At 40.8% G+C, this 21,553-nt stretch overlaps 1 protein-coding gene across 1 annotated transcript; it reads right to left on the bottom strand.

Moving 5' to 3' along the window:
- Window positions 1-1,719: 1,719 nt before the first annotated feature.
- On the bottom strand, window positions 1,720-19,917 carry LOC115416727 (ubiquitin carboxyl-terminal hydrolase 32-like; the record flags this gene model as incomplete). Its single annotated transcript, XM_030130576.1, is given in 20 exon segments — window positions 1,720-6,120; window positions 8,311-8,403; window positions 9,122-9,573; window positions 10,341-10,566; window positions 10,642-10,833; window positions 12,168-12,288; window positions 12,372-12,458; window positions 13,651-13,835; window positions 14,794-14,870; window positions 14,873-14,995; window positions 15,636-15,747; window positions 16,329-16,480; window positions 16,556-16,598; window positions 16,600-16,731; window positions 17,799-17,972; window positions 18,600-18,705; window positions 18,790-18,928; window positions 19,103-19,177; window positions 19,305-19,386; window positions 19,649-19,917. Coding segments are annotated over 20 exon segments (3,014 nt in total), but the record flags the coding sequence as incomplete, so codon positions are not given.
- Window positions 19,918-21,553: the final 1,636 nt, after the last annotated feature.

The raw sequence follows: 21,553 nt of genomic DNA on the forward strand, positions 1-21,553 counted from the left end.
CTTTCATAATTCACAGTTTCAGTTCTTGTTTGTTCAGTATTAATTGTCCTCCTTGTAAATCACAGCTGGACTGACTGGACAGATCCTGACCAAGGAAAATCCCATTCTCCCTTTTATGCAGTAATCTACACCTGGATTTACTGCCTCTGTCCATAAGAATACACATTATACAGACTAAATGTTGTCGAAAATTGACATTAATTTGCAACATAGTATAGTAAACTATTACACGATCAAAAACGTATTAATTTTATCCAAAAAATGTCTCAGTTTGAACGTCTGGGGTCGCCAGAAATGTGTGATGTTAAAATGGGGTCAGGAGCTAAAACAGTTTGGGAACCACTGTTCTAGTTGGAGGATCACCATGGATGGCTGCCAGCAGCGGATCCTTAAACTAACACTGATCTACATGTAAAAGGCCTCCAGAATAAAAGTAGTGAAACTTTACCAAGTTTGAGTCACTAATAAAGAAGTCAAAGACACTGGCTGACTGGAGTTTCCAAGATACAGTCGTGGGTCAAAATGTGAAATTCTGAGAAATAATGACAGAATGGATTTTACTCAAAAGGAATGTTTGTCTCAGATCTACTTCAAATACATTCACTTTACAGATTCTGTCTAGTGGAAGATTTAGAAATCTATTCTATAAATGTACATAAACCAATATATATGTATAATTAATCAGTCTTTATTTATATAGCACTTTTCATACAGTGAAATGTCGAACAAAGTGCTTGTTGAGCCGCATTATGTAATAAATTCCCATTATGTAATGAAAGTTCAAAATGTAATAAGGTCACGTCATCTTGTAATAAAGCCACATTATGTAATAAACTGACGCATTTTGTAATAAACTACGTCAATGCATTATATAGTAAATTTTTTCACATTATGTAGTAAGTTATTACAATTTGAGAAATTTATTACAAAATGCACTTGACACATTTTTATTTTAAAAAATGTAATAACATGGTTCATGATGTAATAACAATCCAAATTAATATAATTTCAGAGCAATTTAGAAGAAATTAGTCACAGGAGCTACAGGTAATGTAATCAGAACTTTAACCACACAGTTTAAAGATTACTTTAGCACATTACATTTTCCTGAAAATAAAAATGTGTCAAGTGCATTCTGTAATAAATTTCTCAAATTGCAGTAACTTACTACATAATGCGAAAAAATTTACTACATAATGCACTGAGGTAGTTTATTACAAAATGTGTCAGTTTATGACATAATGCGGCTTTATTACAAGATGACGTGATATTCTTATTACATTTTGAACTTTTATTACATAATGGGAATTTATTACATAATGTGGCTCAACAGTGCTTTACATATAAGTCAGTACACACACACACACACACACACACACACACACACCCTCCCATATTACCGGTCCTGATACACATAAAGAAGAGCCTGTGCTAATAACATAATAACACATTTTCATATACACTGAAAACAGGAGCTAACCAGCACATCTGTGATTTATTTTCCATTTCATCTTTTTAAAGTATGTAAAATTTTGCACACTTAATCTCTGAGACATGTATTTTCTAAAAAACAAAACAACTTGTAGACTGGTGTAATGTCTGCGATGGTAAATAACTGTTGTTCTACTTCGTTTAAACATATTTATGGAACTTACAGATGTAGTGACTCAAGCCAACATCTGTATGAAAGATACAAATAAAACACGTGACGACGCTGTCTTATCGTTTCCTCTGCAGAATTTAATTTGTTGCTTGGGTATTTGTTACAGATCAACAGTATCACTCCATATACAACTACAAGTACAGGATTTTGTACAGTTCATATTCAAATACATAGCTTTCATTGGCTTATTTACAAAACACATTATTCTATGTACATGTTTTCATGTCAGTGCAATGTCACTTTCTTTCAACAAACACCTTACAAAAAGGTTCATTAAATTAACACGTCTGGTTCAGATCGGACAGAAACGAACTTAAATAAAAAGAGGCTACACACACCGACAGCTCAGTAGTAGATTGCACTGCCTGCCGACACTCCAAACTAGTTTTGTGAGGTGGGGCTCGAAGAGGAAAGAAGGGGCTAAATGTTTCAGCCCTGTGGTTTTACAGGAAACAAGTCTGAAATGAAGCCCGTTTCAGCGTCCAAGCTCCGTTTAGTTTCAATCTAGGTTACAAAATTTGTGCTAACATTTAATGTCTATTTTTGCTAGTAGGAGTAGTTGTTACAGGGCACATTCACCAGCCAGAAAAGGGGGGGGGGGGGGGGGGGGGGGCATGACTTGACAGCTATTGCACCTTCAAATTAAGCAAATGTAATGAGGGGTCTTCAGACACTTTCCCTTTGAGCCGTGTGATGATGTTTCAAGCACAGACACAAACTGGAGATGGTCTACAGTGGATGGAAAGCAAAGGGAGGGAGGACGAAGAAGCTGAGCAAGAAGCCAACATAAATAGCACTCATCTGTACATTTCCATTTGTTCAACAAACGTACTCTCAAAAGGAAAATAAAGTTCCATTCAGTGACAAATTTCTCCAAAAACATCCGGAATGACCGGCTCCTCTTCATAAATACAGCAGCTAAAAAGAAAAAAACAAGTGAACACAGATGCATCCTCCTGTGATCTAGAAGACATAGTGGCAGAAAAGTGTTCAGGAGCCGCTAAACGTCTGCAGTCTGTTCACAGTGATTAGACCGAGCCCCTGAAAAGAGGAGAATGTCCACACACCGCACTGCTACACATGCAGCGGATACCAAAGCAACCGCAACACCAGCGAGCAGTCCTTCAGCTAAAAGGACCAACAGGAAGTCTGCATGAAACAGGACGACGACAGGGATGGGTCGAGTGCTGGACTCAGCGCTGTGCACTTTCACATGTACAGTAACTGAAGCTTTGGTTACACACAAACAGGACATTTACATCAGGTATCAGCTCTAATGCTTTCTCTAAAACCACTCAATATTTGCCAGAGTAAGTTGAGTTTCTCTTGAGTTTCAAGAGAAATCTCTGAATACACAGCTCGAAGTGAATATTCTGTCTTTCATATACTGGAAAATAAAACACATTTGTAAAGAAATGATGTTAAATTACGCCAGCGGTCCAGATAATTAGCTTAAAATGACCAAGGTAACGCAGTGCCTTTACAGTTACACTTTAGGGCCCTTCCAGAAATTACCACAAGTTATTCACTAGTGAGAGAGGATTTAATTTTGGTATTTCACCAGTTTGTAGTTTGTGAACACATATTTATGTGTACCATACATGTGTAATATCACCTTAAAAGTTCCATAAAATTTGGCAATTATGCAGGAGTCACCTTCAAGACCCTTTTATTTCACATACTGTATTTGATGTGCATTATGGCTGTATTAGAGCCACTGCAGGAAAAAAAAAGACTAAGGGGGGAAAAAACTAAAATTCTCAAAGATTAAAGTCACTAAAACATTATTTTTTCCAAGTTCCAAACTGTGTTTTTTTCTGACTTTTTGCCAACTTTGTGTCAGTGAACATACAAATTCTGTCCCATAAATGTCCAAGTTTTTTTGATATTTTGTAAATTTGTGACTTTGTTGCAGAGAATTCATTCTTTCGAGTTTTTTTTTCCTGTAATCTAGTTTTTTTTATCCTTCTCATGAATATGTGACTGTAAATGTGATTACTCATCACATATGTCAGAAACAATACGGCTTTTTTTCTTGAAAATTCATGGCTTGAATTTGACATAATATCTGCATTTTTTGTACATTTGAGAATTTAATCTCAGACTATTTTTTTGTTTTTATCTCATAAATGTACGATTTTAGGATCTCAGAGAATTTTCACATTTCTGATCCATTTACTTTTTTCCCACGACTCCACATTTTTTCTTTTAGCCGACAGAGTCCTTAATACATGGCTGTAGCAGTGTTCCCTCATTACAGACTGAACCTGGGGTCTTTGTGGTCTATGAAATCCCCATTTTTGTCCATTTGTTTTGATTTCATCTCTGGGGCATGAACAGTATGTGAAAGGCTGTGACAGTGTTAAGGACATAAACCTCTGGCTGTAACTCCTGATAACTCTCCCCTCAGCTTTTTAACAACAAAATTGAAAAAATAATATTAAAAAACCCCACAATAAAATAAATCCTTTGTAAAATAATGCATCTGTGTAATTAAAAAAAACTTTTTCTCTTTTGAAATAATGGCACCTGCTCTAAACTAATCCAGATTCTTACTCGAACTGTTGAGTTGCAGAGAATTGTGGGTACTTGCTGGTCAACATTGCACAAATCACCACTGATATTTGGCAGCTGTGAAAGAAAACAGTTCGGCAGAAATGCCTCGTTTCATGTCGTCATCAGGCATGAATTCCTGACAGGGGAAGAGAAATGTTTTGCTGAAATGTGTCCACCAGGTCTCCTATTAGGAAGCATTTCTTCTTATTATTAATACTGTCACAGATGTTTAGGGAACAGTTGGCCGACAGGGAATGGATGAGGTAGCATATGAGATATATATATATTTTTTGTTGACTAGTGACACTATGGCTGAAGAGAAGCGCAAATAAAACCTTTGGAGAACCGTTTTTTAAAAGTGGGTCAGAGTATCCAACCCGTGTCCATCTGTTGGATCCTAACCTTAAACCAAACAGGTTAGATTCGAAGGCTGGGCGATAAAACAATGGACAGAATTGTACTTTGTGATAAATATCACTGCTGCAATATACATTTATTTTTAGGATTTATTTATTCAGCGAAAACACTTGTTCGGTGCTTTGCACTCTTAATTAATTTAAGTCTACCTTCTGTGTCCTGGAGCAGAAAACAGGTTTAATCACTATAATTCCACATCTTCTAAACGTCCCCATGCTCGTCCATTTCATCTTTGACAAACCTTTTACATTGTTTTGTTTGAATCATTGACATCATTCTCATCTCACTCCATTGCTTATGTCTTGTTGAATATTTTTGCATGGTTTCTGTCTCATAGCGTCTTTTATGTCACTTTCATCAAGATTTTTCTGTCTTTTTTACCTCCGAGTCTTTTTTCTCCTTGGTTTTGTCTCATTGCATCTTTTATGTCACTTTTGTCTGGTTGAGTCATTCACATCATTTTTATCTCACGGTCTAAAATATCACGTCCATCTTGCTGAGTCTTTACATCTGTTTGTTATGTCTTTTACAAATAATTTAAAAACCACAAATAATTCCCTGCTTTCTACAACTTTCACTCAGAACCAAAAATCAGCGTTTGCACTTAAATGAAATGATAATTTGGCATTTATGGTGATAATGAACAGTATGGACTGATATGAACATTTCTTCATACCACTTTGGCCTACATCGCCCAGCCCTTTTTGACACCATCTTAACTTCACCTGGGAGACAGGCTCCAAAACTCATGGGCTTTGTTTTCACTTGGCATTTAAAAGACAGTCGGATCCATATGTTGGCCTCACATTCCCAGCTGCCATTAAATCTGTGGTCTTCATTCTCTTGCAGATATTCAGATCACATGTTAACAACAGCTGTGAACGTTCAAGTGATAAATTCACAATAACAATGCCACATCATTTCATGACTTGGCCACACTGGCGTACATTCAGAAATGAGAGAGTATATATTACATGTGTGTTATGGTGATGGCTGTTCACAAAGGGGAAGAAATGACTTGAGGGTTTTCTTTGTTTCGTCAGGCTCAGCAAAGTGCACCAGTTTAGTGCTTTTCACCGGGGCTTCATCGTTGACAGGGCAAACCGTCCAATTCATGGTCACGATCAAGTGTAAAAAGTGCTGCGACACTTCCCTAAGGGCAAAGAGGCCACAGTCCCACTCCGGCCTTTTGCAGTTTGTGAGTAGTGATCAAAGTTATCCGAGCGTCTGGTGCTGCCTGCCGACAAAAGCAGGAAGAAGAAGAAGCGGCGAGCGGGCATAGTGCTGGCTGATGGGAAGACAACATGTGATCACTGGAGGACACAGTACTTCTTGTAGTCGGACTCAAAGTCTTCGTCCATGCTACTGGTGTCGGCCATCTTCTTGCCATCGATCTTTGGCAGGAACTGGGAGTAATTGACACCCTGCTGCTCATAAAACAGGATGTAGGCGGAGTCAGTGTCAATCTCCTCAGAGTGCACTTCCTGTAAATGACAGTGGAGTTGGATTAAACAGGGTCGTCTTACATTCATTCTGAATGCAGTTCGAAAGCTATGTTATTACGACACTGGGTGGTTACTGACATTCTGAGCTGGTTTCATTTCATTTCATTTATTTCACTTATTTATTCATTCCAACCGAAATGATTGGAAAGGAGCAGGATGAAGAAAACTTGTAATCCCTGCCCCTTTCTTCAAACATCTGCTTCCATCAGATAAGTTGCCGTTACAGTTATTACAGTAAACAGTTTACATGATAGTCACTGAAAATAAAACAAATCCAAAATCCATAAGTTAAATTATTTCATTCCATGCTTTTATAAAACTTCTCTATTCTCTCCTTATACAACCTCTTAAACTAAAAAATATTTGTACAGCTCTTCTCTTCCATAGTCAAAGAATTCCACATCCTGACACCCACAACACAAACACACATTTACTTCACATTAGTCTGAACCCTTTTCTATTTCAAATCAAACCTCCTATGTTCTTCATCCTGTGATACTAAAACAAATAATCTCTGCAAATTAGCAAAAGTTTGTTTCTCGCTCTAAACACAATCAGCAATGTCCTTAATTCAGCTAACTCTGTAAACTGAAACAATCCTGATTTAATGAACAACTCATTTGTATGTTCCCTGAAATTAATATTATACATGATTCTTATTGCTCTTTTCTGTCATAAAAACAATGGCTTTGTGTTCCTCATATGTGTTGGCCCATACTTCAACACAATAACTCAAATATGGCAGAATAAGTGAACAATATCACATTCTCATTGCTTTAGAATCCAACACATATTTTGCTTTACCCAATACAGAAGTATTTTTAGACACCTTTTTTTTTTTTTTACAAAAGCAATATGTGGCCTCCAGGAACTTTAGTTTTTTTTCTGATTTCCCCGGCAACTCTAATGCCTTTGTAAAGAAAAAAGATCAAGCTTATGAAGGTACATGGTGAAGCATGCTTAAAACGACTGAATTCATCATTTTCAACCAGCATCAACCAAAAGCTAAATGTGGTGGTCTTGCACTAGATCTCAATGAAATTTCATTTATGACTTTGTAAAAGCAAAGTTACTTTCATAATCCAGTCTATTTTTAAGATGTCATCAAAATTTAAGACTTTCTAAAATCTAACTTCAAGTATTGGACTTTTAACTGTTTTAGACCATGTGAACATACTGTGAAAACAGAGCAGTGCAGATGGGCTGTTCTGCTTTGGCTTCTCAAAGGGAGTTTTCAAGCCTGTAGTTATTTTTCTTGTGCTTTTCTCTGACAGTGATGAATTTGATACATGACACGTCTTTGACTTTTCCCAGAAAATGCAACCTCCAGCCTCTACAGAGAACATCATTCTGTAGGCTGTTAACTGAGAAATTTTAGTTATGTCCTGCCCACACATTAGAAACTTCCTTTCCTTCCTTTGAATGTTTCTGTTTCTGATTAAATGCTTTGGGATGCATAAAAACACACATCTTATTGAATCACCTTACTGAAAGTCTATGTATAGAGTAAAGCTGGGAACTACAGTCACACTGCATTGTTCATACAGGTGCTAGTCTACTTCCTCCTCCTCTTTGATATTGTAGTATTTTGGACAGTTTTCAAACACAGTTATTTGAAGACAGTAGTGGCATTGTACCCGTGGTGCCATTGTACGATAGCATGATAAGTAGAACTTGTCTGCCACCACTATCCATTTGTAAACTACCATTTAATCCTGCATTGTGCAGGTGATAATTTGAGCCAACATGTGAGGCATGAAGGGAAAAGCATTTATTTGTTTGGCCTGTGAAGCATGATTACATTCCTACAGCAGTAGTGAACTGCAGCCTTCACACTGTAGCATTGTCTGCTAGCAGGAGAAATGTCATGAACGGCAGCAGAACCACTTCTGAAAATGGAGTATGGCAGCAGGGATGAAGAATTCAAAGTAGAGAGAGGCTAAAATCTCCCAGCATACCTCACAACATTTGAATATGGACATAAAATTGTGCCTAGTAGACAGTCAGGTCATGTTTCTATTCATTTGGTGAGTTTGGCAGTGATCGGGTCTGTGAAGGCTGAGGAAAACCTGTACAAACGCCCTCCTGTGATGGAACATCGATGGGACACAGAACGTGTGTTATACAGTAGGATGCTCTTAAAGTGCATGGAAGTGTCCTGCTTCTTACCTTGCAGCTGCTGTCATTGTAACAGTACCACTTCTCATTGGGGTTTTTGGCATATGTCACATAGTGGCCACCTCCCATGATTCCTGAATGGCACTGGAGAGGAAAGAGGAAAATGATTCAAACTAGGGATGCAAATTATCGATTAATTCATTAATCATTAGTTGGTTGCCCTTATCGATCGATACACGATTAATTGATAAGTGGCGATTTTCCTGAGAACCTGAATTTCTTTTTCAATACAGTCTATAAGAATAAAAGCTAAATATTGATTATACACTTCATGAAAAAGCATGTCATATTCCTTAATGACTGATTTATTGAACCATTGGAAACAGTCAGTGTTTCCTGTGGAATTCATCTGTTGATGTGGTGGTGTGTAATGGGGGTGGGTGGGGGTCGGGGGGTGCATGCGTGTGCCTTTCGCCGGTGACTACACCAACCTCCAGGGAAAACGCTCCGATACCGACACCACATTTGTGCGTGTATTTATTCGGGGGGGGTGGGGGTGCACTGCTCCCACAAACAGACGGTCGGTCTGTGTTTGTCTCCATGTCCATACAGACATTCTAACTCTAACGCCATGATCCGGTTCATTGACCGGCTATCCCAGCCACGGCGTTGCAGCGTGGACAAACAGTCAGCCTTCAGACAGGTGTGGACGGGCGGAAAAGGGCAATTAACCGACAATTAATAATTTAATCGAGCAAATTCTTATCAACAATTAATCGTTAGTCAATTAATTGTTTACATCCCTAATTCAAACCTTTTCTACAGCAGGAAAAGCCTGTCTGTAAAGCCTAATGCTACTCACTGATATTGCATAGAGGTTGTAGATGGCGTCCAGACACATGTTGTCTCTGTGCTGCAGCAGTGAGCTGTCAGGGTCCGTGCTGCCCTCTGTGCTGCAGTCGGAGCCCAGTCCGTTGCTGTCGCCGTTCATCAGAACCACGTCACAGTGGCTGCTGGACGCCTCTGTACCACAGGAGGACTCTGAGCCCGGTGCGTCTGCTGACACAGGGGGGCCCGACCCGGCCGCTGCGCTGGCCTCTGTGTCTGCCTGTGGTGTGCTGTCCCGCGGATCAGCCTCAGGGTTGGCCACCCCGTCCAGGTTCTCCTTGCTGTTGGAGAGGCGGTGTCTGCTGCCCAACTGGGGGAGGCGCAGTCTACCGGGCCTGCGGCCCCCGCTGCCGGTCTTAGGGCTACCGGAGGGGCTGCTAGTCCGGCTGAGAGAAGGTGCTGACTTCCTGCTCGAGGCAGGGGAAGCTGTTAAGAAACCACAGAGTTAAAGACACTTCCTCTGTAACTGCGCTGTGAGCTCCTCTGCTCATTAATGCCTGCAGTAGAACTTTGTAATTTTCTTCCAAACACTTTAAGTACTAGCTGAGCTAAACAAAAGTAGATGGAAATGTTTCCAATCGCTCAAAGAATGAAGCTAGTGTGCAGTGCAACTTTTCTTATGATACTATATTCAGTTGAGTGTGTTAGGGGCTTAGACAGCTCAAAATGAACAGAGGTCATTGGTTTGTCAGAGTAAAGACATAACACTATACATGGAAACTCATGGTCACAAGACTACAGTTCTGGTCAGTTCTCCCTAACAGTACATTTGAAAAATCTATTTCTTTGTGCTTGAGTCCATCTGGTCATTTGGTGCCTACATTTTTGTGTTATCATGGGAGGATATATTTCCGGTTTCCATTTTTTCGGCCGTAAAATGGATAACCTCATGCAAATAACCACTAAAAATAATACCAGTATTCTAAAACCAGGAGTGACATCAAACAAGTTCCACTTATTTGACTCAAAACAACTTTTTAATTTTACTAAGCGCTTAGATTCATGCAAATCTGAGTCAGATTTCACTGCAAATTGTGTGTTTCTATCGCAGATGGAGATAAATCTGTTCCTAACTGAGTGGTGGGTTATAGTCTAAGTTGTAGATATAGATTATATAGTAATATAGTCATTCATCCTTAATGGTTTAAAGTTGTAATTGACTGTAGGAGTGACTTCCACAAATAAATCGGTACCTTTGGGAAGGTTGCAGAATCCTGCCGGGGCAGAGATGGAGGACAGGTTGTCCTCACCGACCCTCAGCAGATCTTCGCTCTCGCTGCGGGAGTGGAGGCAGTGCTGCTCCAGGTCTCTGGGAGCCAGGAAGGCGCTGGGGTCAAAATTCTCCCGCGGAAACTTGACAATCTTCTGAGACTTGATCCAGCGACCGTTCACAAACTGGAAGCGCTTCAGATGGACGATCTGGAAAGGCAGCACAAACAGTTACATACGGTGTTAATGTAGGATCCCCGCTGAGCTCAGTGAGGCAGTACTGACCAGGATGGGCGGCAGCCTCCACAGGTCCAGCTTCTTTGTGGCCAGCCGGTGGGTCTTGCACTTGGAGCAGTAGTAGAGCTCGTCCTCTCCCAGCTCCTCCTCGCTGGTGAAGGCCTTCAGACAGCTGTCCAGACTGATGGGCTCAGCCTGGGCCCGGCGGGACTGCTCCACACTGCAGTGCTCCTCCACAATCTGCAGGAAAACCAAGAGGCTCATTACACTGCACAACAGCAACACATTACCAGCAGCCTGTTCTGATCAACAGGGAAAAATTAATGGGAAGAGCTGAAGCAGGTATCACAGATATTGAACATTTCTGCACGCTTCACTATAAGTCTGTGTGATACAGCCCAACATTTATCCCCATACAAGTCATTTCACATCCCCACACATACAAAACAAGATTTAGCACATTTTCTGTAAAATGAATGCATGACTGGATAAATGAATGAATGACCACAAGGAAAAACCCATTTCATGTTCCCTTACTTGTATGTGATTCTTTTTTAATTTTCAGGTGAACATTTCAAAATCCAAAGTATCAATGTTGAAAATTAAAAAAGGTAAATAGAAAACACTTTTTGACTATGGTTTCAAACTAAATGAATCAAAGCCTAATTTGCGACTGTCTCTGTTTGACATGATTCTTGTGTGGCCGGTAGATGACACTACTGTTGTTTGAGTCTGTTGTGGGGGCTGATCTGTGGCTTCATTCTCTAAGTAGATTTTTCTGATCTGTGTCAGAGTTTCATTTCATTCATACTAAAACCATGACTGTGAGACAAAAGGAGACGATCTTTCAGGTACCACCGCCTCATTTTCTCTCTGCTGGTCAGAATCCTTCTCCTGTTCAGAACGACCCTCTTATGTCACATATATGTGTTATATGTCATGTGGACAAACACCAAGCATCGTTCCAAAGATGAAAAAAGATAAAGTGATGAAATAAATGTCACAGCATGTCACACAAACCTAGTTCACTGATTTCCACTTGTGTATAAAGTGACAAATCAGCTGTCTGTACAGGTTCTGCTAATAACTGCATGGTATATAAGCCATATTTCTAAAGTTAAAATGCAGTTACAGCACTAAGAAGGGGTGGAACAGGATATATACATAATTTACTGCAACTAAGACACTAACATCTTTTACCTAAAACAGGCAGATTTACAAATATGTTTGTATTTTCAGCTTGGCACACAGTGATAAACTGGCTGATAAAACAGCCCATCTTATGTTGCCATTTTCAGAGCCTGAATCTCAGACTCACTGTTAGTTTGCTCTGAGACTGGACTGACCATTAAGCAACTCTATAGTGCCCCTACGTGGACACACTCAGAACTGCAGCAATCTGTCCAAGTGCTTATCTGCAAACCTGCACAATTATACAAGGACCGAGTGCACTGCATTGATTCAAACCCTGCTCCTGAATGTGTGGGCAGATTGGATTAGAAAAGCAGCCAGCTTAAATGTCAGTAGGACTCAGGAGGAAATGTGCCAGTGGAGAGGAGGTGTGCATGTCTCACCCTCTCCTGGGAGGTCTGGTACCGAAGGTGAAGAGCGGTGGGGTCCCAGTCCACAGCGATGTATGCATTTCCCACAGACGCTCTGTCCTCTGTACACTCTACTGTACAGCCTCTGCAGAACCTGCAACACACAGTCATTGTGATCCAAACCTTGTCTTGGAAAAAACTATGACAATCAAATGAAAATGCAGAATTTAGTCATACCTGTACCAGGGGCACCATGCACAAGAGTTGCCATCCTTACCCACAACCCGTAAAGTGAAGGGGTACTGGTAACCCATACTGTCATCACTGCAGGTCAAAAAAACCAGATAAGTAATTAGCATTGTGAGCGTTTTGTCATGCCCGTCATTATAACGTCATTATAGTGCAGAGATTACTAGATAGCAGTGATTGTTTTTAAATTTAGTGGCATGGAGTGATTTGGCTGGAGGTAAAATTAACACCTGGATATGGATCAGGTTCTAGATAACTGATACTGATCAGCACAAAGCGCTCCTAATCAGCATCACTGGCTCAATCCCAATTCTCCACTTGCTCCTACCATCCTGTGTTCTGTGTCCTCCTGTGTAAGGTAGGGTGTCACTGTCTAATTTCTTTGGAGGATCAAGAGATTACCTGGCCCTCAAAACAGAGTGATAGGAGAAAATTCCCAGGATTCTTTATTAACTACTGCATCTCCACAAATACTCATTTTAAAATCCACTGGGAGATATTAATGCTGATACAAAGGACTGTGTAAGTGTATTATTACGGCAAACAGAAAAATCTCTATTCACTCTAGAGCTGAAATGATTAATCAACTCAAAGTGATCCAAAAAAATCATTCAACCACAATTCTCCTGAATCAAAGCTTTGTTTCCTTCATTTCTCTGCTGCTAAACATTGGTTCCACTATTGTGTTTCACACGGACGCTTATTGTGACGCACAAAGAAGCTTCAATTCAGGAAAACTGCAATAGAATATTTCCTCTCAATCAATCGAGTCGATTAATCGAATCGTGAATTTTTGCATTGGCTTCAAGCACCTAATCGATTAATCGTTTCAGTTCTAATTCATCATGTCAATAGGCCTCATGTAAATGATGATTTGTGGGTGACAGTTATTTCCCTATCTTCTGCATGAAGCCTGAAAAAGAATCAAGCAGCAGCAAATTTTCCACCTTACCCCACTCATCAGGCAGATATCTTTCTGTGCAGGGCGAGACTAAATTGGGTTTGGATCACATTCAATCAGAGGCCTTTAATCTCTCCATTTCGATCTCTGTCAGCTGTTTAAAGAACCTATGCCAACCATCAGATAAGAATCCATATTTTTATCTAAAACAGAAAGGATGTGTTTGGCCTAGCCTGGTGCTAAAGTAGAAGTGGAGGACACTGCTTGTTGAGCTCCAATAAAATAAAACAACCTGTGTCCACTTCTTAGCTCATTCAACAATACATCCAAGAGTTATTTGTGTGACGGACAGGCCTGGCAGCGTACCAGTCCTGGGCGTGGTTGCTGGCTTCTTGTGGTGGCAATGGGCTGGCCAGTCGGGACACCTGGATCCATACAGCGTCGTACAGGTCCTTCTTACTAGTGTGGACAGTGCAGGGAACGATGAGCGGCATCCCGAAAAGACTGGGCCTGTTCTTCTGAGCTGACAGGAAGTAGAGCTCTGTGCGCATCTGAAGGGGAAGAAAACATGTAAATGTAAAGCATGTAAATTGTGCTGAGAGTCCAGACTAGGGCATTAGTGACTCCAGATTTTTTCAGATCGACTTATTTGTCAATAAAGTCGAAGTCGAGTCGACTTGCCGTATGATGACATCACATTGACAGCGAAGGAACAACACAGACACACAGCTGTTCAACAATGAACAACCTGTACTAACGTTCACTGGAACATTAACAATATACAGTAAAGAGCAGAATAAAATACTGGAAAGACACAAGCATCAACAGTCCTTCTCAGACATTTAACCAAACCAAAACATAGGCTAACACCTGGAATTTTCTTTTAAATTAACTGAATAACATAAAGTGAGAAGAGGTTTAAGACAGCGGCAGAAAAGACACACAGCATGTGAGAGAAAAGAGCGCATCATCTTCATGAAATAAATGAACTGAACAAACCACACTGGCTGTCCAAAATATTATTCAGTCTTGGTGGTGCTTGCACGGTTCACAGAACATTACTGAGACAACAGTTTTTCTAGATCACAGTCAGTTTAGTTCCCACTCTGAGTCATCTTCTTCCTTCAGTCTTGGCCTTGCACTAGTGATGCGCAGGTGTTTTGTTTTTTTTTTAACCCGATTTGTGGAATTTTTTGACCCGCCCCGCAAATGAAGTGATATTTTTTGGACTCGCACCGACCCGACCCGAGTCAGCTGATCCGCTCATCACTACCGCTCACTGCACTCCATGTTTCATGTATAAAGATGAAAGTATCGACATGCGCTGAATGACGGCTTGCGTGCTGTTGGGTGATGGAGGGAGAGAGAGACTAACACACGACTAGGTGACTCCTCCAAAGTAACGTCGCCTTGTGCCACAGACGTCGACGTGTCAACAAACCGACTTTCAGTAAATGCCCTAGTCCGTACATATTCTGAAAAAGTGGAAATCAGATGTAGAGATCTCACCATCTTCCTGTGCATGGCAATGATGTACCCAATGAAATGGGCTCTCCTGCACTGGTGTGTGACGTGTCCGTTGGCGACCCGTTGGGCAGCGGCGTGTCTGGGCTGCATGGCACCATGGTGTTGGGTCCGCCGTTGGGGATAAGGATGGGCTGATTTCCCAGGTGCCCATTAGCAGCTGAGCCGTTGGCTATTGGAGTGATATCTATCGAGGGATAGGAGAGCACATGCCAGGGTTTCTGCAAGCTTCAGTTTAAATATGACACTTTAAAAAGACTACTATGAATGCAACTTAAAATCTACTTCATATCCCGTCATGTTGGGATCTTTGGTCATACTTCCAATGTGATGATACAAGTGTTTACTGGTGGCTTTTGACAGGGGCTTTATGTGTTTCTGAATTCTTGTGCAATTTATAGGGACTTTATACCATAAGCACCGAATTTCTTGCACAAGAGGTAGTCATTATTTTCAATAGACACTAAGAAACTACTTTAACCTAGTGTTTCAAGTAGTTACCCCCCATTCACCACATACTAGCTGAGTATGCTCTCATAAATTCGGATCAGGATGGACAGTTTGTGTTAGTGGTTACACGTGCCATGTTGGCTTAATTTTGCAGCTTTGTTACCATGTTGTCAATAAACAGAAACACATTTGATAAAGACAGAAGTTAATGCAGGTTTATTAAAGTAAGGCTAACATGATAATTACATTTTGTTTTAAATCAGGCATTTCAGATCTTCTATAAACTTGTAAGAAGCTTGACCCAGTGACTGGCTGCTCACACACGTGGCTTTAACCCATGGGGATTAATGTACGAAGTGTGACTAGGCCAGGCTTACCGGTCAGGGTGGGTGAAGTAAGTGATGTAGGTGAACCCGGCACTGGGACCTCAAAAGCACACAGGAAACCGTTGACAGATAGGCGGACCTTCTGGTTGTCCTGATGGAAGTTCTGAACACCAAACAAAAGGAGGTCACAGGGAGGTTTTTGCATTACACGCTACACCAAAGAAAAGAACGAGGCAATTCACATGGTCTATGCAGGAACATCACAGTGCTGAATGATATATCATACTACAATTATGATTATTTAATTTCTGTTCTATTTTTTTGCCACATTTAAGTCTATTCACAGCCCCTTCTCACCTGCTCACTTGGCATTTCCTTAATTATTTTGAACATAAAATAGAAATGCTGAATTTTAGCTGTAGAATGCTGGTAATGGTTAAAGGATAACTTGCTTTACTGTTCCTGCAGGGACAACTGGTCTCTGTGTTTTACCTATTCCAATGCACACACAGTACCTAGCATTAACATTAGCAATTAGCATTAGCACATTAGGAGCAGTGAGCTGCCATTGAAGGTGCTGGGACCAACTCCAGATCTTCATCAGCACCTAAAAACAAACATAGTTCTCCTGACAGTCCCTGCTGGACATTTACAGTGGACAGAGACAGGAAACAGGAGAAGAGACAAGAGGCCTGAACCTGGAGAAAGCGTGCCACATTTTTTTTTAGTTGGAAGGGTGAGTACCTTGATGTTGGAGGTATGAACCTCAGCCAGTAGGATTTGTTCAGGCTTCAAGCTGCACAGTTCACTCAGCTGTTTCTTCAGCCCAGTGTACTTCTCATCCATATTTAACCTCAGGCCATATCGAACAGGGGTAGATCCATCCAGTTTGATGACTGTAAACACAACACATAACATGACTCAGCCTTGTCTTTAAAGCCTTTTCCCCGTGTCGTCGTCCTCCTCCTTACCTGTGATCTCCAGATGCATGGAGCTGTCCATGGGCAGAGGCAGGGGAGAGGAAGTTGAAGGGGTCGAAGCGAGCGCTGATGTGGCCGCAGGTCTTACACTTGACCTGGGATTTGAGCTGACCGTGGAACAGATCCACCACGATGGAGCGGTTCCTGCGTAGATGGTTCTCCCATGCCTTTAGGGTGGAGCAACGCACACACACAAAAACACACAAACACATGAGCAGAGTGGTGTGATCACACAACACTAGTCCTGTAAATCCCTGCCTTCAAGACAAACAGAAAACAAACATCAATACAGACTGTTCAGTGACTTAGAGGAGTGCTTAGCTGTTAGACTGGAGGCCATCGACTGCTCTCTCTTCTATTCAGAACGATGCCATGTGCTACATTACAACCCCAGTGTTAACCACTCTGTTGTCCTAATTTCAGTCACTGCTTGGACACGCATCAAAATGACAAACTTCTCCTTTTCCTCCTTTCTGAAACCACGTCATGAAAGCAGAACAAACAAATAAACATGCTAAGGATGTGCGTATTCAGTGCAGGTATGAATGTAAGACAATGCGTGGCAGGCCACACAACACATTTCCACTTAATAATAGTTACAAATGCCTAACAGAAGTCAAATGTGTTAAATGAAGTGTTCTTTTTGCGCAGGAAAGGGCTGATCCTGCATTGTGGATGTATCCATGTACTGCAGCAACTGATATAAGTCTGCCATAGTAATCCTGAACCTGATTCTATCACTTACAGATAAATGACAGTTGTTTTATTTATTACATCTGAGTGTGTTCAGCTTGTTCCAATGCCCTTTCCTCCAGATTCATTCATCTTTTTATTCTGTGCTGCACTCTAGCTGGTGACATGTCCAAATCCTACAATACTTTATTTGAATAGCATTACTTTTAAACTTTTCACTACTTTCCCCACATATCTGAGGACAAATTATTGATCATCGATCCATCTTTGCCCCTGAAGGACCAGGCCTTTCCTGGCCACTGTTGTACCAAATTGTCTGTCACTGGCTGTTTCAAATCACATCATTATTAAAATTTTAACACAATTACTCATTACCTGAATATACATTTTCATGTCAGACACACATTGACTTGTTGCAGCATAGGTGTTTACTGACCATCTTAACCATGGCTCTGGTGCATTGAAGTGTCTGAATTGGGATTGTGAGCCCATTCCAGAGCATTTGCCATAACAGTATGGTAACAGTGGACTTAACACTGACCTCAGAAGCCACCTCCCAGTCAGGACGGCCATCACTGTCCTTCAGCTCCACGTATGGCTTCTCGTGGACTCTGTTCAGATCTTCGTGGAGTCCGTCCAGCAGAAAGGCCAGCAGCTCCTGGGAGTCCTGCTGCTGGAACCCGTTAAAGCGTGGGGCGTACTTTGCTATTGTCCACTGAGGAAGGAGTAACAACATTTCTTTACATGATTAAAGTGTTTTTAAATGGACAAAAGCCGTTTAACTGTCGAGTAATTGCAGTACACTTTTGAATTATTGCAATAAAGCTAATATAAGTAAATGTGAATTAGGGTAATTTCCATCGACTGGTAAAAAGTAAAGAGCAAGACTGTGTAGTGTCATCAGAAGGTGGTGGCAGAGGCCAAATATGCACTACGGTATTAAACTGAGCAGAAGAAGAGGTCCTACATATTGGGACATTCCATCACTGTTTTCCATCTAAAATGGCTGTGATGTTTTTTTCACAGATGACACAGAGGAATAATTTGAGTTTACACTTGCAGCACAAATGTTACACAAGTACCAGCTATGTTTTTCACTCCATGTAATTTCTTAAATGTACATTACAGCACAATTTTAAAAAATATCTTTCAAAAACCACTTCAAGCATTTTTCTGAAATTATGGATGGATTTTTATTTGGTCTGTGTTAATCCCTTCTTATGTATTACATCATAAAATCATAAAACTATGCTGTGGAAACTAACAATACCACTAAAATGATAATGCACCTTTTAAACTTATTGCTTCATCTATAGAAGGGGTATTTAACAAAGTTGCCCACCCTGAGTTTGAGCGGAGCTACATTCTTCTGCGTTCCACTCCATAGCTCCATCACCAGATCACCGTAACACTTGGCCATGTGACCTCGCATCCCAATGGGGTTGGTTCTGTAAAGTACCAGTTTGTTATCAAGAATTCAGGAGAATTCATAATTGCAGTATTTGGACCGTTTGCTGACGGTAAACTGGCACCTGTTGAGCTCGTAGAGGTGTCTCCCTGAGATGAAGTAGTCTGTCAGAGGCTTGGTGTTGCTCACACACTGGATACTGGAGTTCATGAAGCAGGTGTTGCCAAGGTTACTAAGGCCAGTGGCTCCTTTCTCTGTCGGGACTGCGGTGAAAAATAAGGACAAATGAGTTGGACCAGTGTGTCATGAGATAACTTTTGTTATGATTTGGTGCTACATAAAATTTGATTGTTTGACTGATTGACCAGGACAACTCTTTTGTAAGTAGTTAAAGATGGTGACATCCATGTTTTCAGACCTCCAGAGTTTCAGCGTACCTTTGTGTCTGTCCATCTTACTGCTGTTCGCGATAAATGACATTTCCTCAGGCCAGCTCATGTCTTTGTTCCTGACTGAGAAGAAGAGAAAAGGATTCCCTCAGTGGACCATTTTTTCTTAGATTTGAGTTAAATTATCTGTCAGTGTCAGTTTCTGTTCAGGCTTCTACGATTTATGAAGAGACAGAGAGGCATTTTATACCTTCAATCACTAGCTGCTGCTCATCATGAATCTTCAGACTTTCAAGTGTGTGATCTTCATCGTCCAGGAGGGTGAGGTAGTTCTGCGGGAACGTGAAACATGTTGAATCATCAGTGGAGCTTCTGATTAAGACTATGCTCAGTATAGCTACAGTATATAGCTACTCAGGGGGACCCCTACTGACCTCCTTCTACCCCTGTCCCAGATTAAGTTAGTGACACTGATGAAATACTTACTGACCTATACTTGGTATCCGATTAAAGTCAGACATGAACCTAAGTCAGTGTGTTACATGGCAGATGTGTGTGTTCCAGTGGAGCTGTGTGTCCAGCTGAGCTTCTCACCTCACTGTTGTACAGCCACAGTCTCATGTCTTCTTCCTTGATGCGGAGCCTCTGGGACAGGTACAGGTGGATGTCTTTGATGGTGCCCATGCGGCTGAAGCAGCCTGTGTATGCCAACACCCTCTTCAGAGGGGCATTGGGGGATGGCACACTTCCTGCTAGGGCACACAAAGAGAGAGACAAGGTGATTTCAGCAAGTAACTCAAACACTCTGCAGTTAATCTCATATTCAGTGTCTTTTTCTCTGGATTTAAACTCATTTAGAAGTCCTTGTGTTTTAAAATACAATTAAAATAATCACTTGTTTGCTTGAAATCTGATTTGTTTCTATATTTTTTTTACTTCTATTGTCTTCTTTGCAGGCTCACAGATGCAAACAATCACAACAGGACATGTCGTGCACCCACAAAGCCCATTTAATATTCTGTTTACTGAGGATTAGTTGTAAGGAAGCAGCAAGAAAAGGGCAGATTTGATTGGTCAATCAACTTAGTGTATTTAGTGGACTCAAGATAGGATTAAATCAAATACAAACCAATCAATATTAGTCCTGTTAAATGACATTTTAAGAACATCAATTAGCTGAGATTGATTTCAAACTGATCAATGTGATTTGAATATCTGATTTCCATGTGACTGTTTTCTATCCACACAGCCTTGTTATTCAGTTACACCACAAAACTAGTGCACTGACAATAGTGCAGGCTATCAGGAAGACATTATGTGGGAAATGATGCATGATCACATCCATATTAGACATTAGACTCATGCCCAGAGGAGGTACATTGCCCAGCAATGACAAGGTGTTACTCAGACAGAGTATGAGTCACGACAGAGGCCACAGCTCCTCTGGGACTCAGGTCTGCGCTGTGGACAGAAACCTGATACCATACCCTGATTGAGAGCAGTGCTCTCATGTTGAGTGCTGATGCCAGCCTGATTGGGGAGACTGTTTGAGTTCCTACTTTTTGCTTTGTCATCTTGTTGAAGTTTTTGCAGAGAGGCACTTTCTGTTTATAGTCATCCATTATGTGCATTTAGACCAAAAGCAAACGGATAATAAACACAGGGATGAAATCCAGCTACAGTTAAATAAGAATATATTTAATGGACCTATATATAGCATTTCATTTGTGAGAAAAGTGAAAGGGACTGAAATTAAATGGCTTCATTAGCTGACAGCCTATAGAAACTACATTATATCTGTATTCAAGCAGCTGCCTTCCATTTTGGTGATGGAGGTGACAGTTAAGTGTGCCAACTATGAAGGGCAACTCAAGTCCTGAGCTTTGGATTCATTCCATGACTATTTGGCAGTAAGTCAGGTGGTGAACATATTTCCAACACAGAATATTTATGACATGGCATACATTTTATATGTATATATGTACATAATAATAATAATACACATACCTACATAGAGAGAGATAGAGAGAGAGAGAGAGGAGGAAAGAGAGAGGAGAGAGAGGAGAGAGAGAGGAGAGAGAGAGAGAGAGAAGAAACCACCCAAACCACTTCTCTATAAAGGGGCCATACTGACGGTCATATATTATAAGATAATATACTGATTACAGACAAGTACCTCATGTAACCTTTTTCTAAAAATCTTAACTATCACTTCAGTAATTCTCGTTACATAACTGTGACAAGTCTTTGGTGACTGGATCAAGAAGTCTAAGAATTCCTGTGAGACTGGAGGAAACACACCTTCTTTGTGTCTGCACTGCTGGAACTGAGATGAATCATGAAATCCATAACCACACAGCTCTGATCACTGTCCAACATCTCATTGTAGTTGCTGGTCATGTCTGTTGTACAGCGACAGTAACACCGTTATACCAACCACTGGCAAATGATTGTCATTTTAGTGTCTCTACTGAATATGAACAAAAAAGCCAGTGAAGG

This window comes from Sphaeramia orbicularis, unplaced genomic scaffold (assembly GCF_902148855.1).
Source record: "Sphaeramia orbicularis unplaced genomic scaffold, fSphaOr1.1, whole genome shotgun sequence".
NCBI lineage: Eukaryota > Metazoa > Chordata > Actinopteri > Kurtiformes > Apogonidae > Sphaeramia > Sphaeramia orbicularis.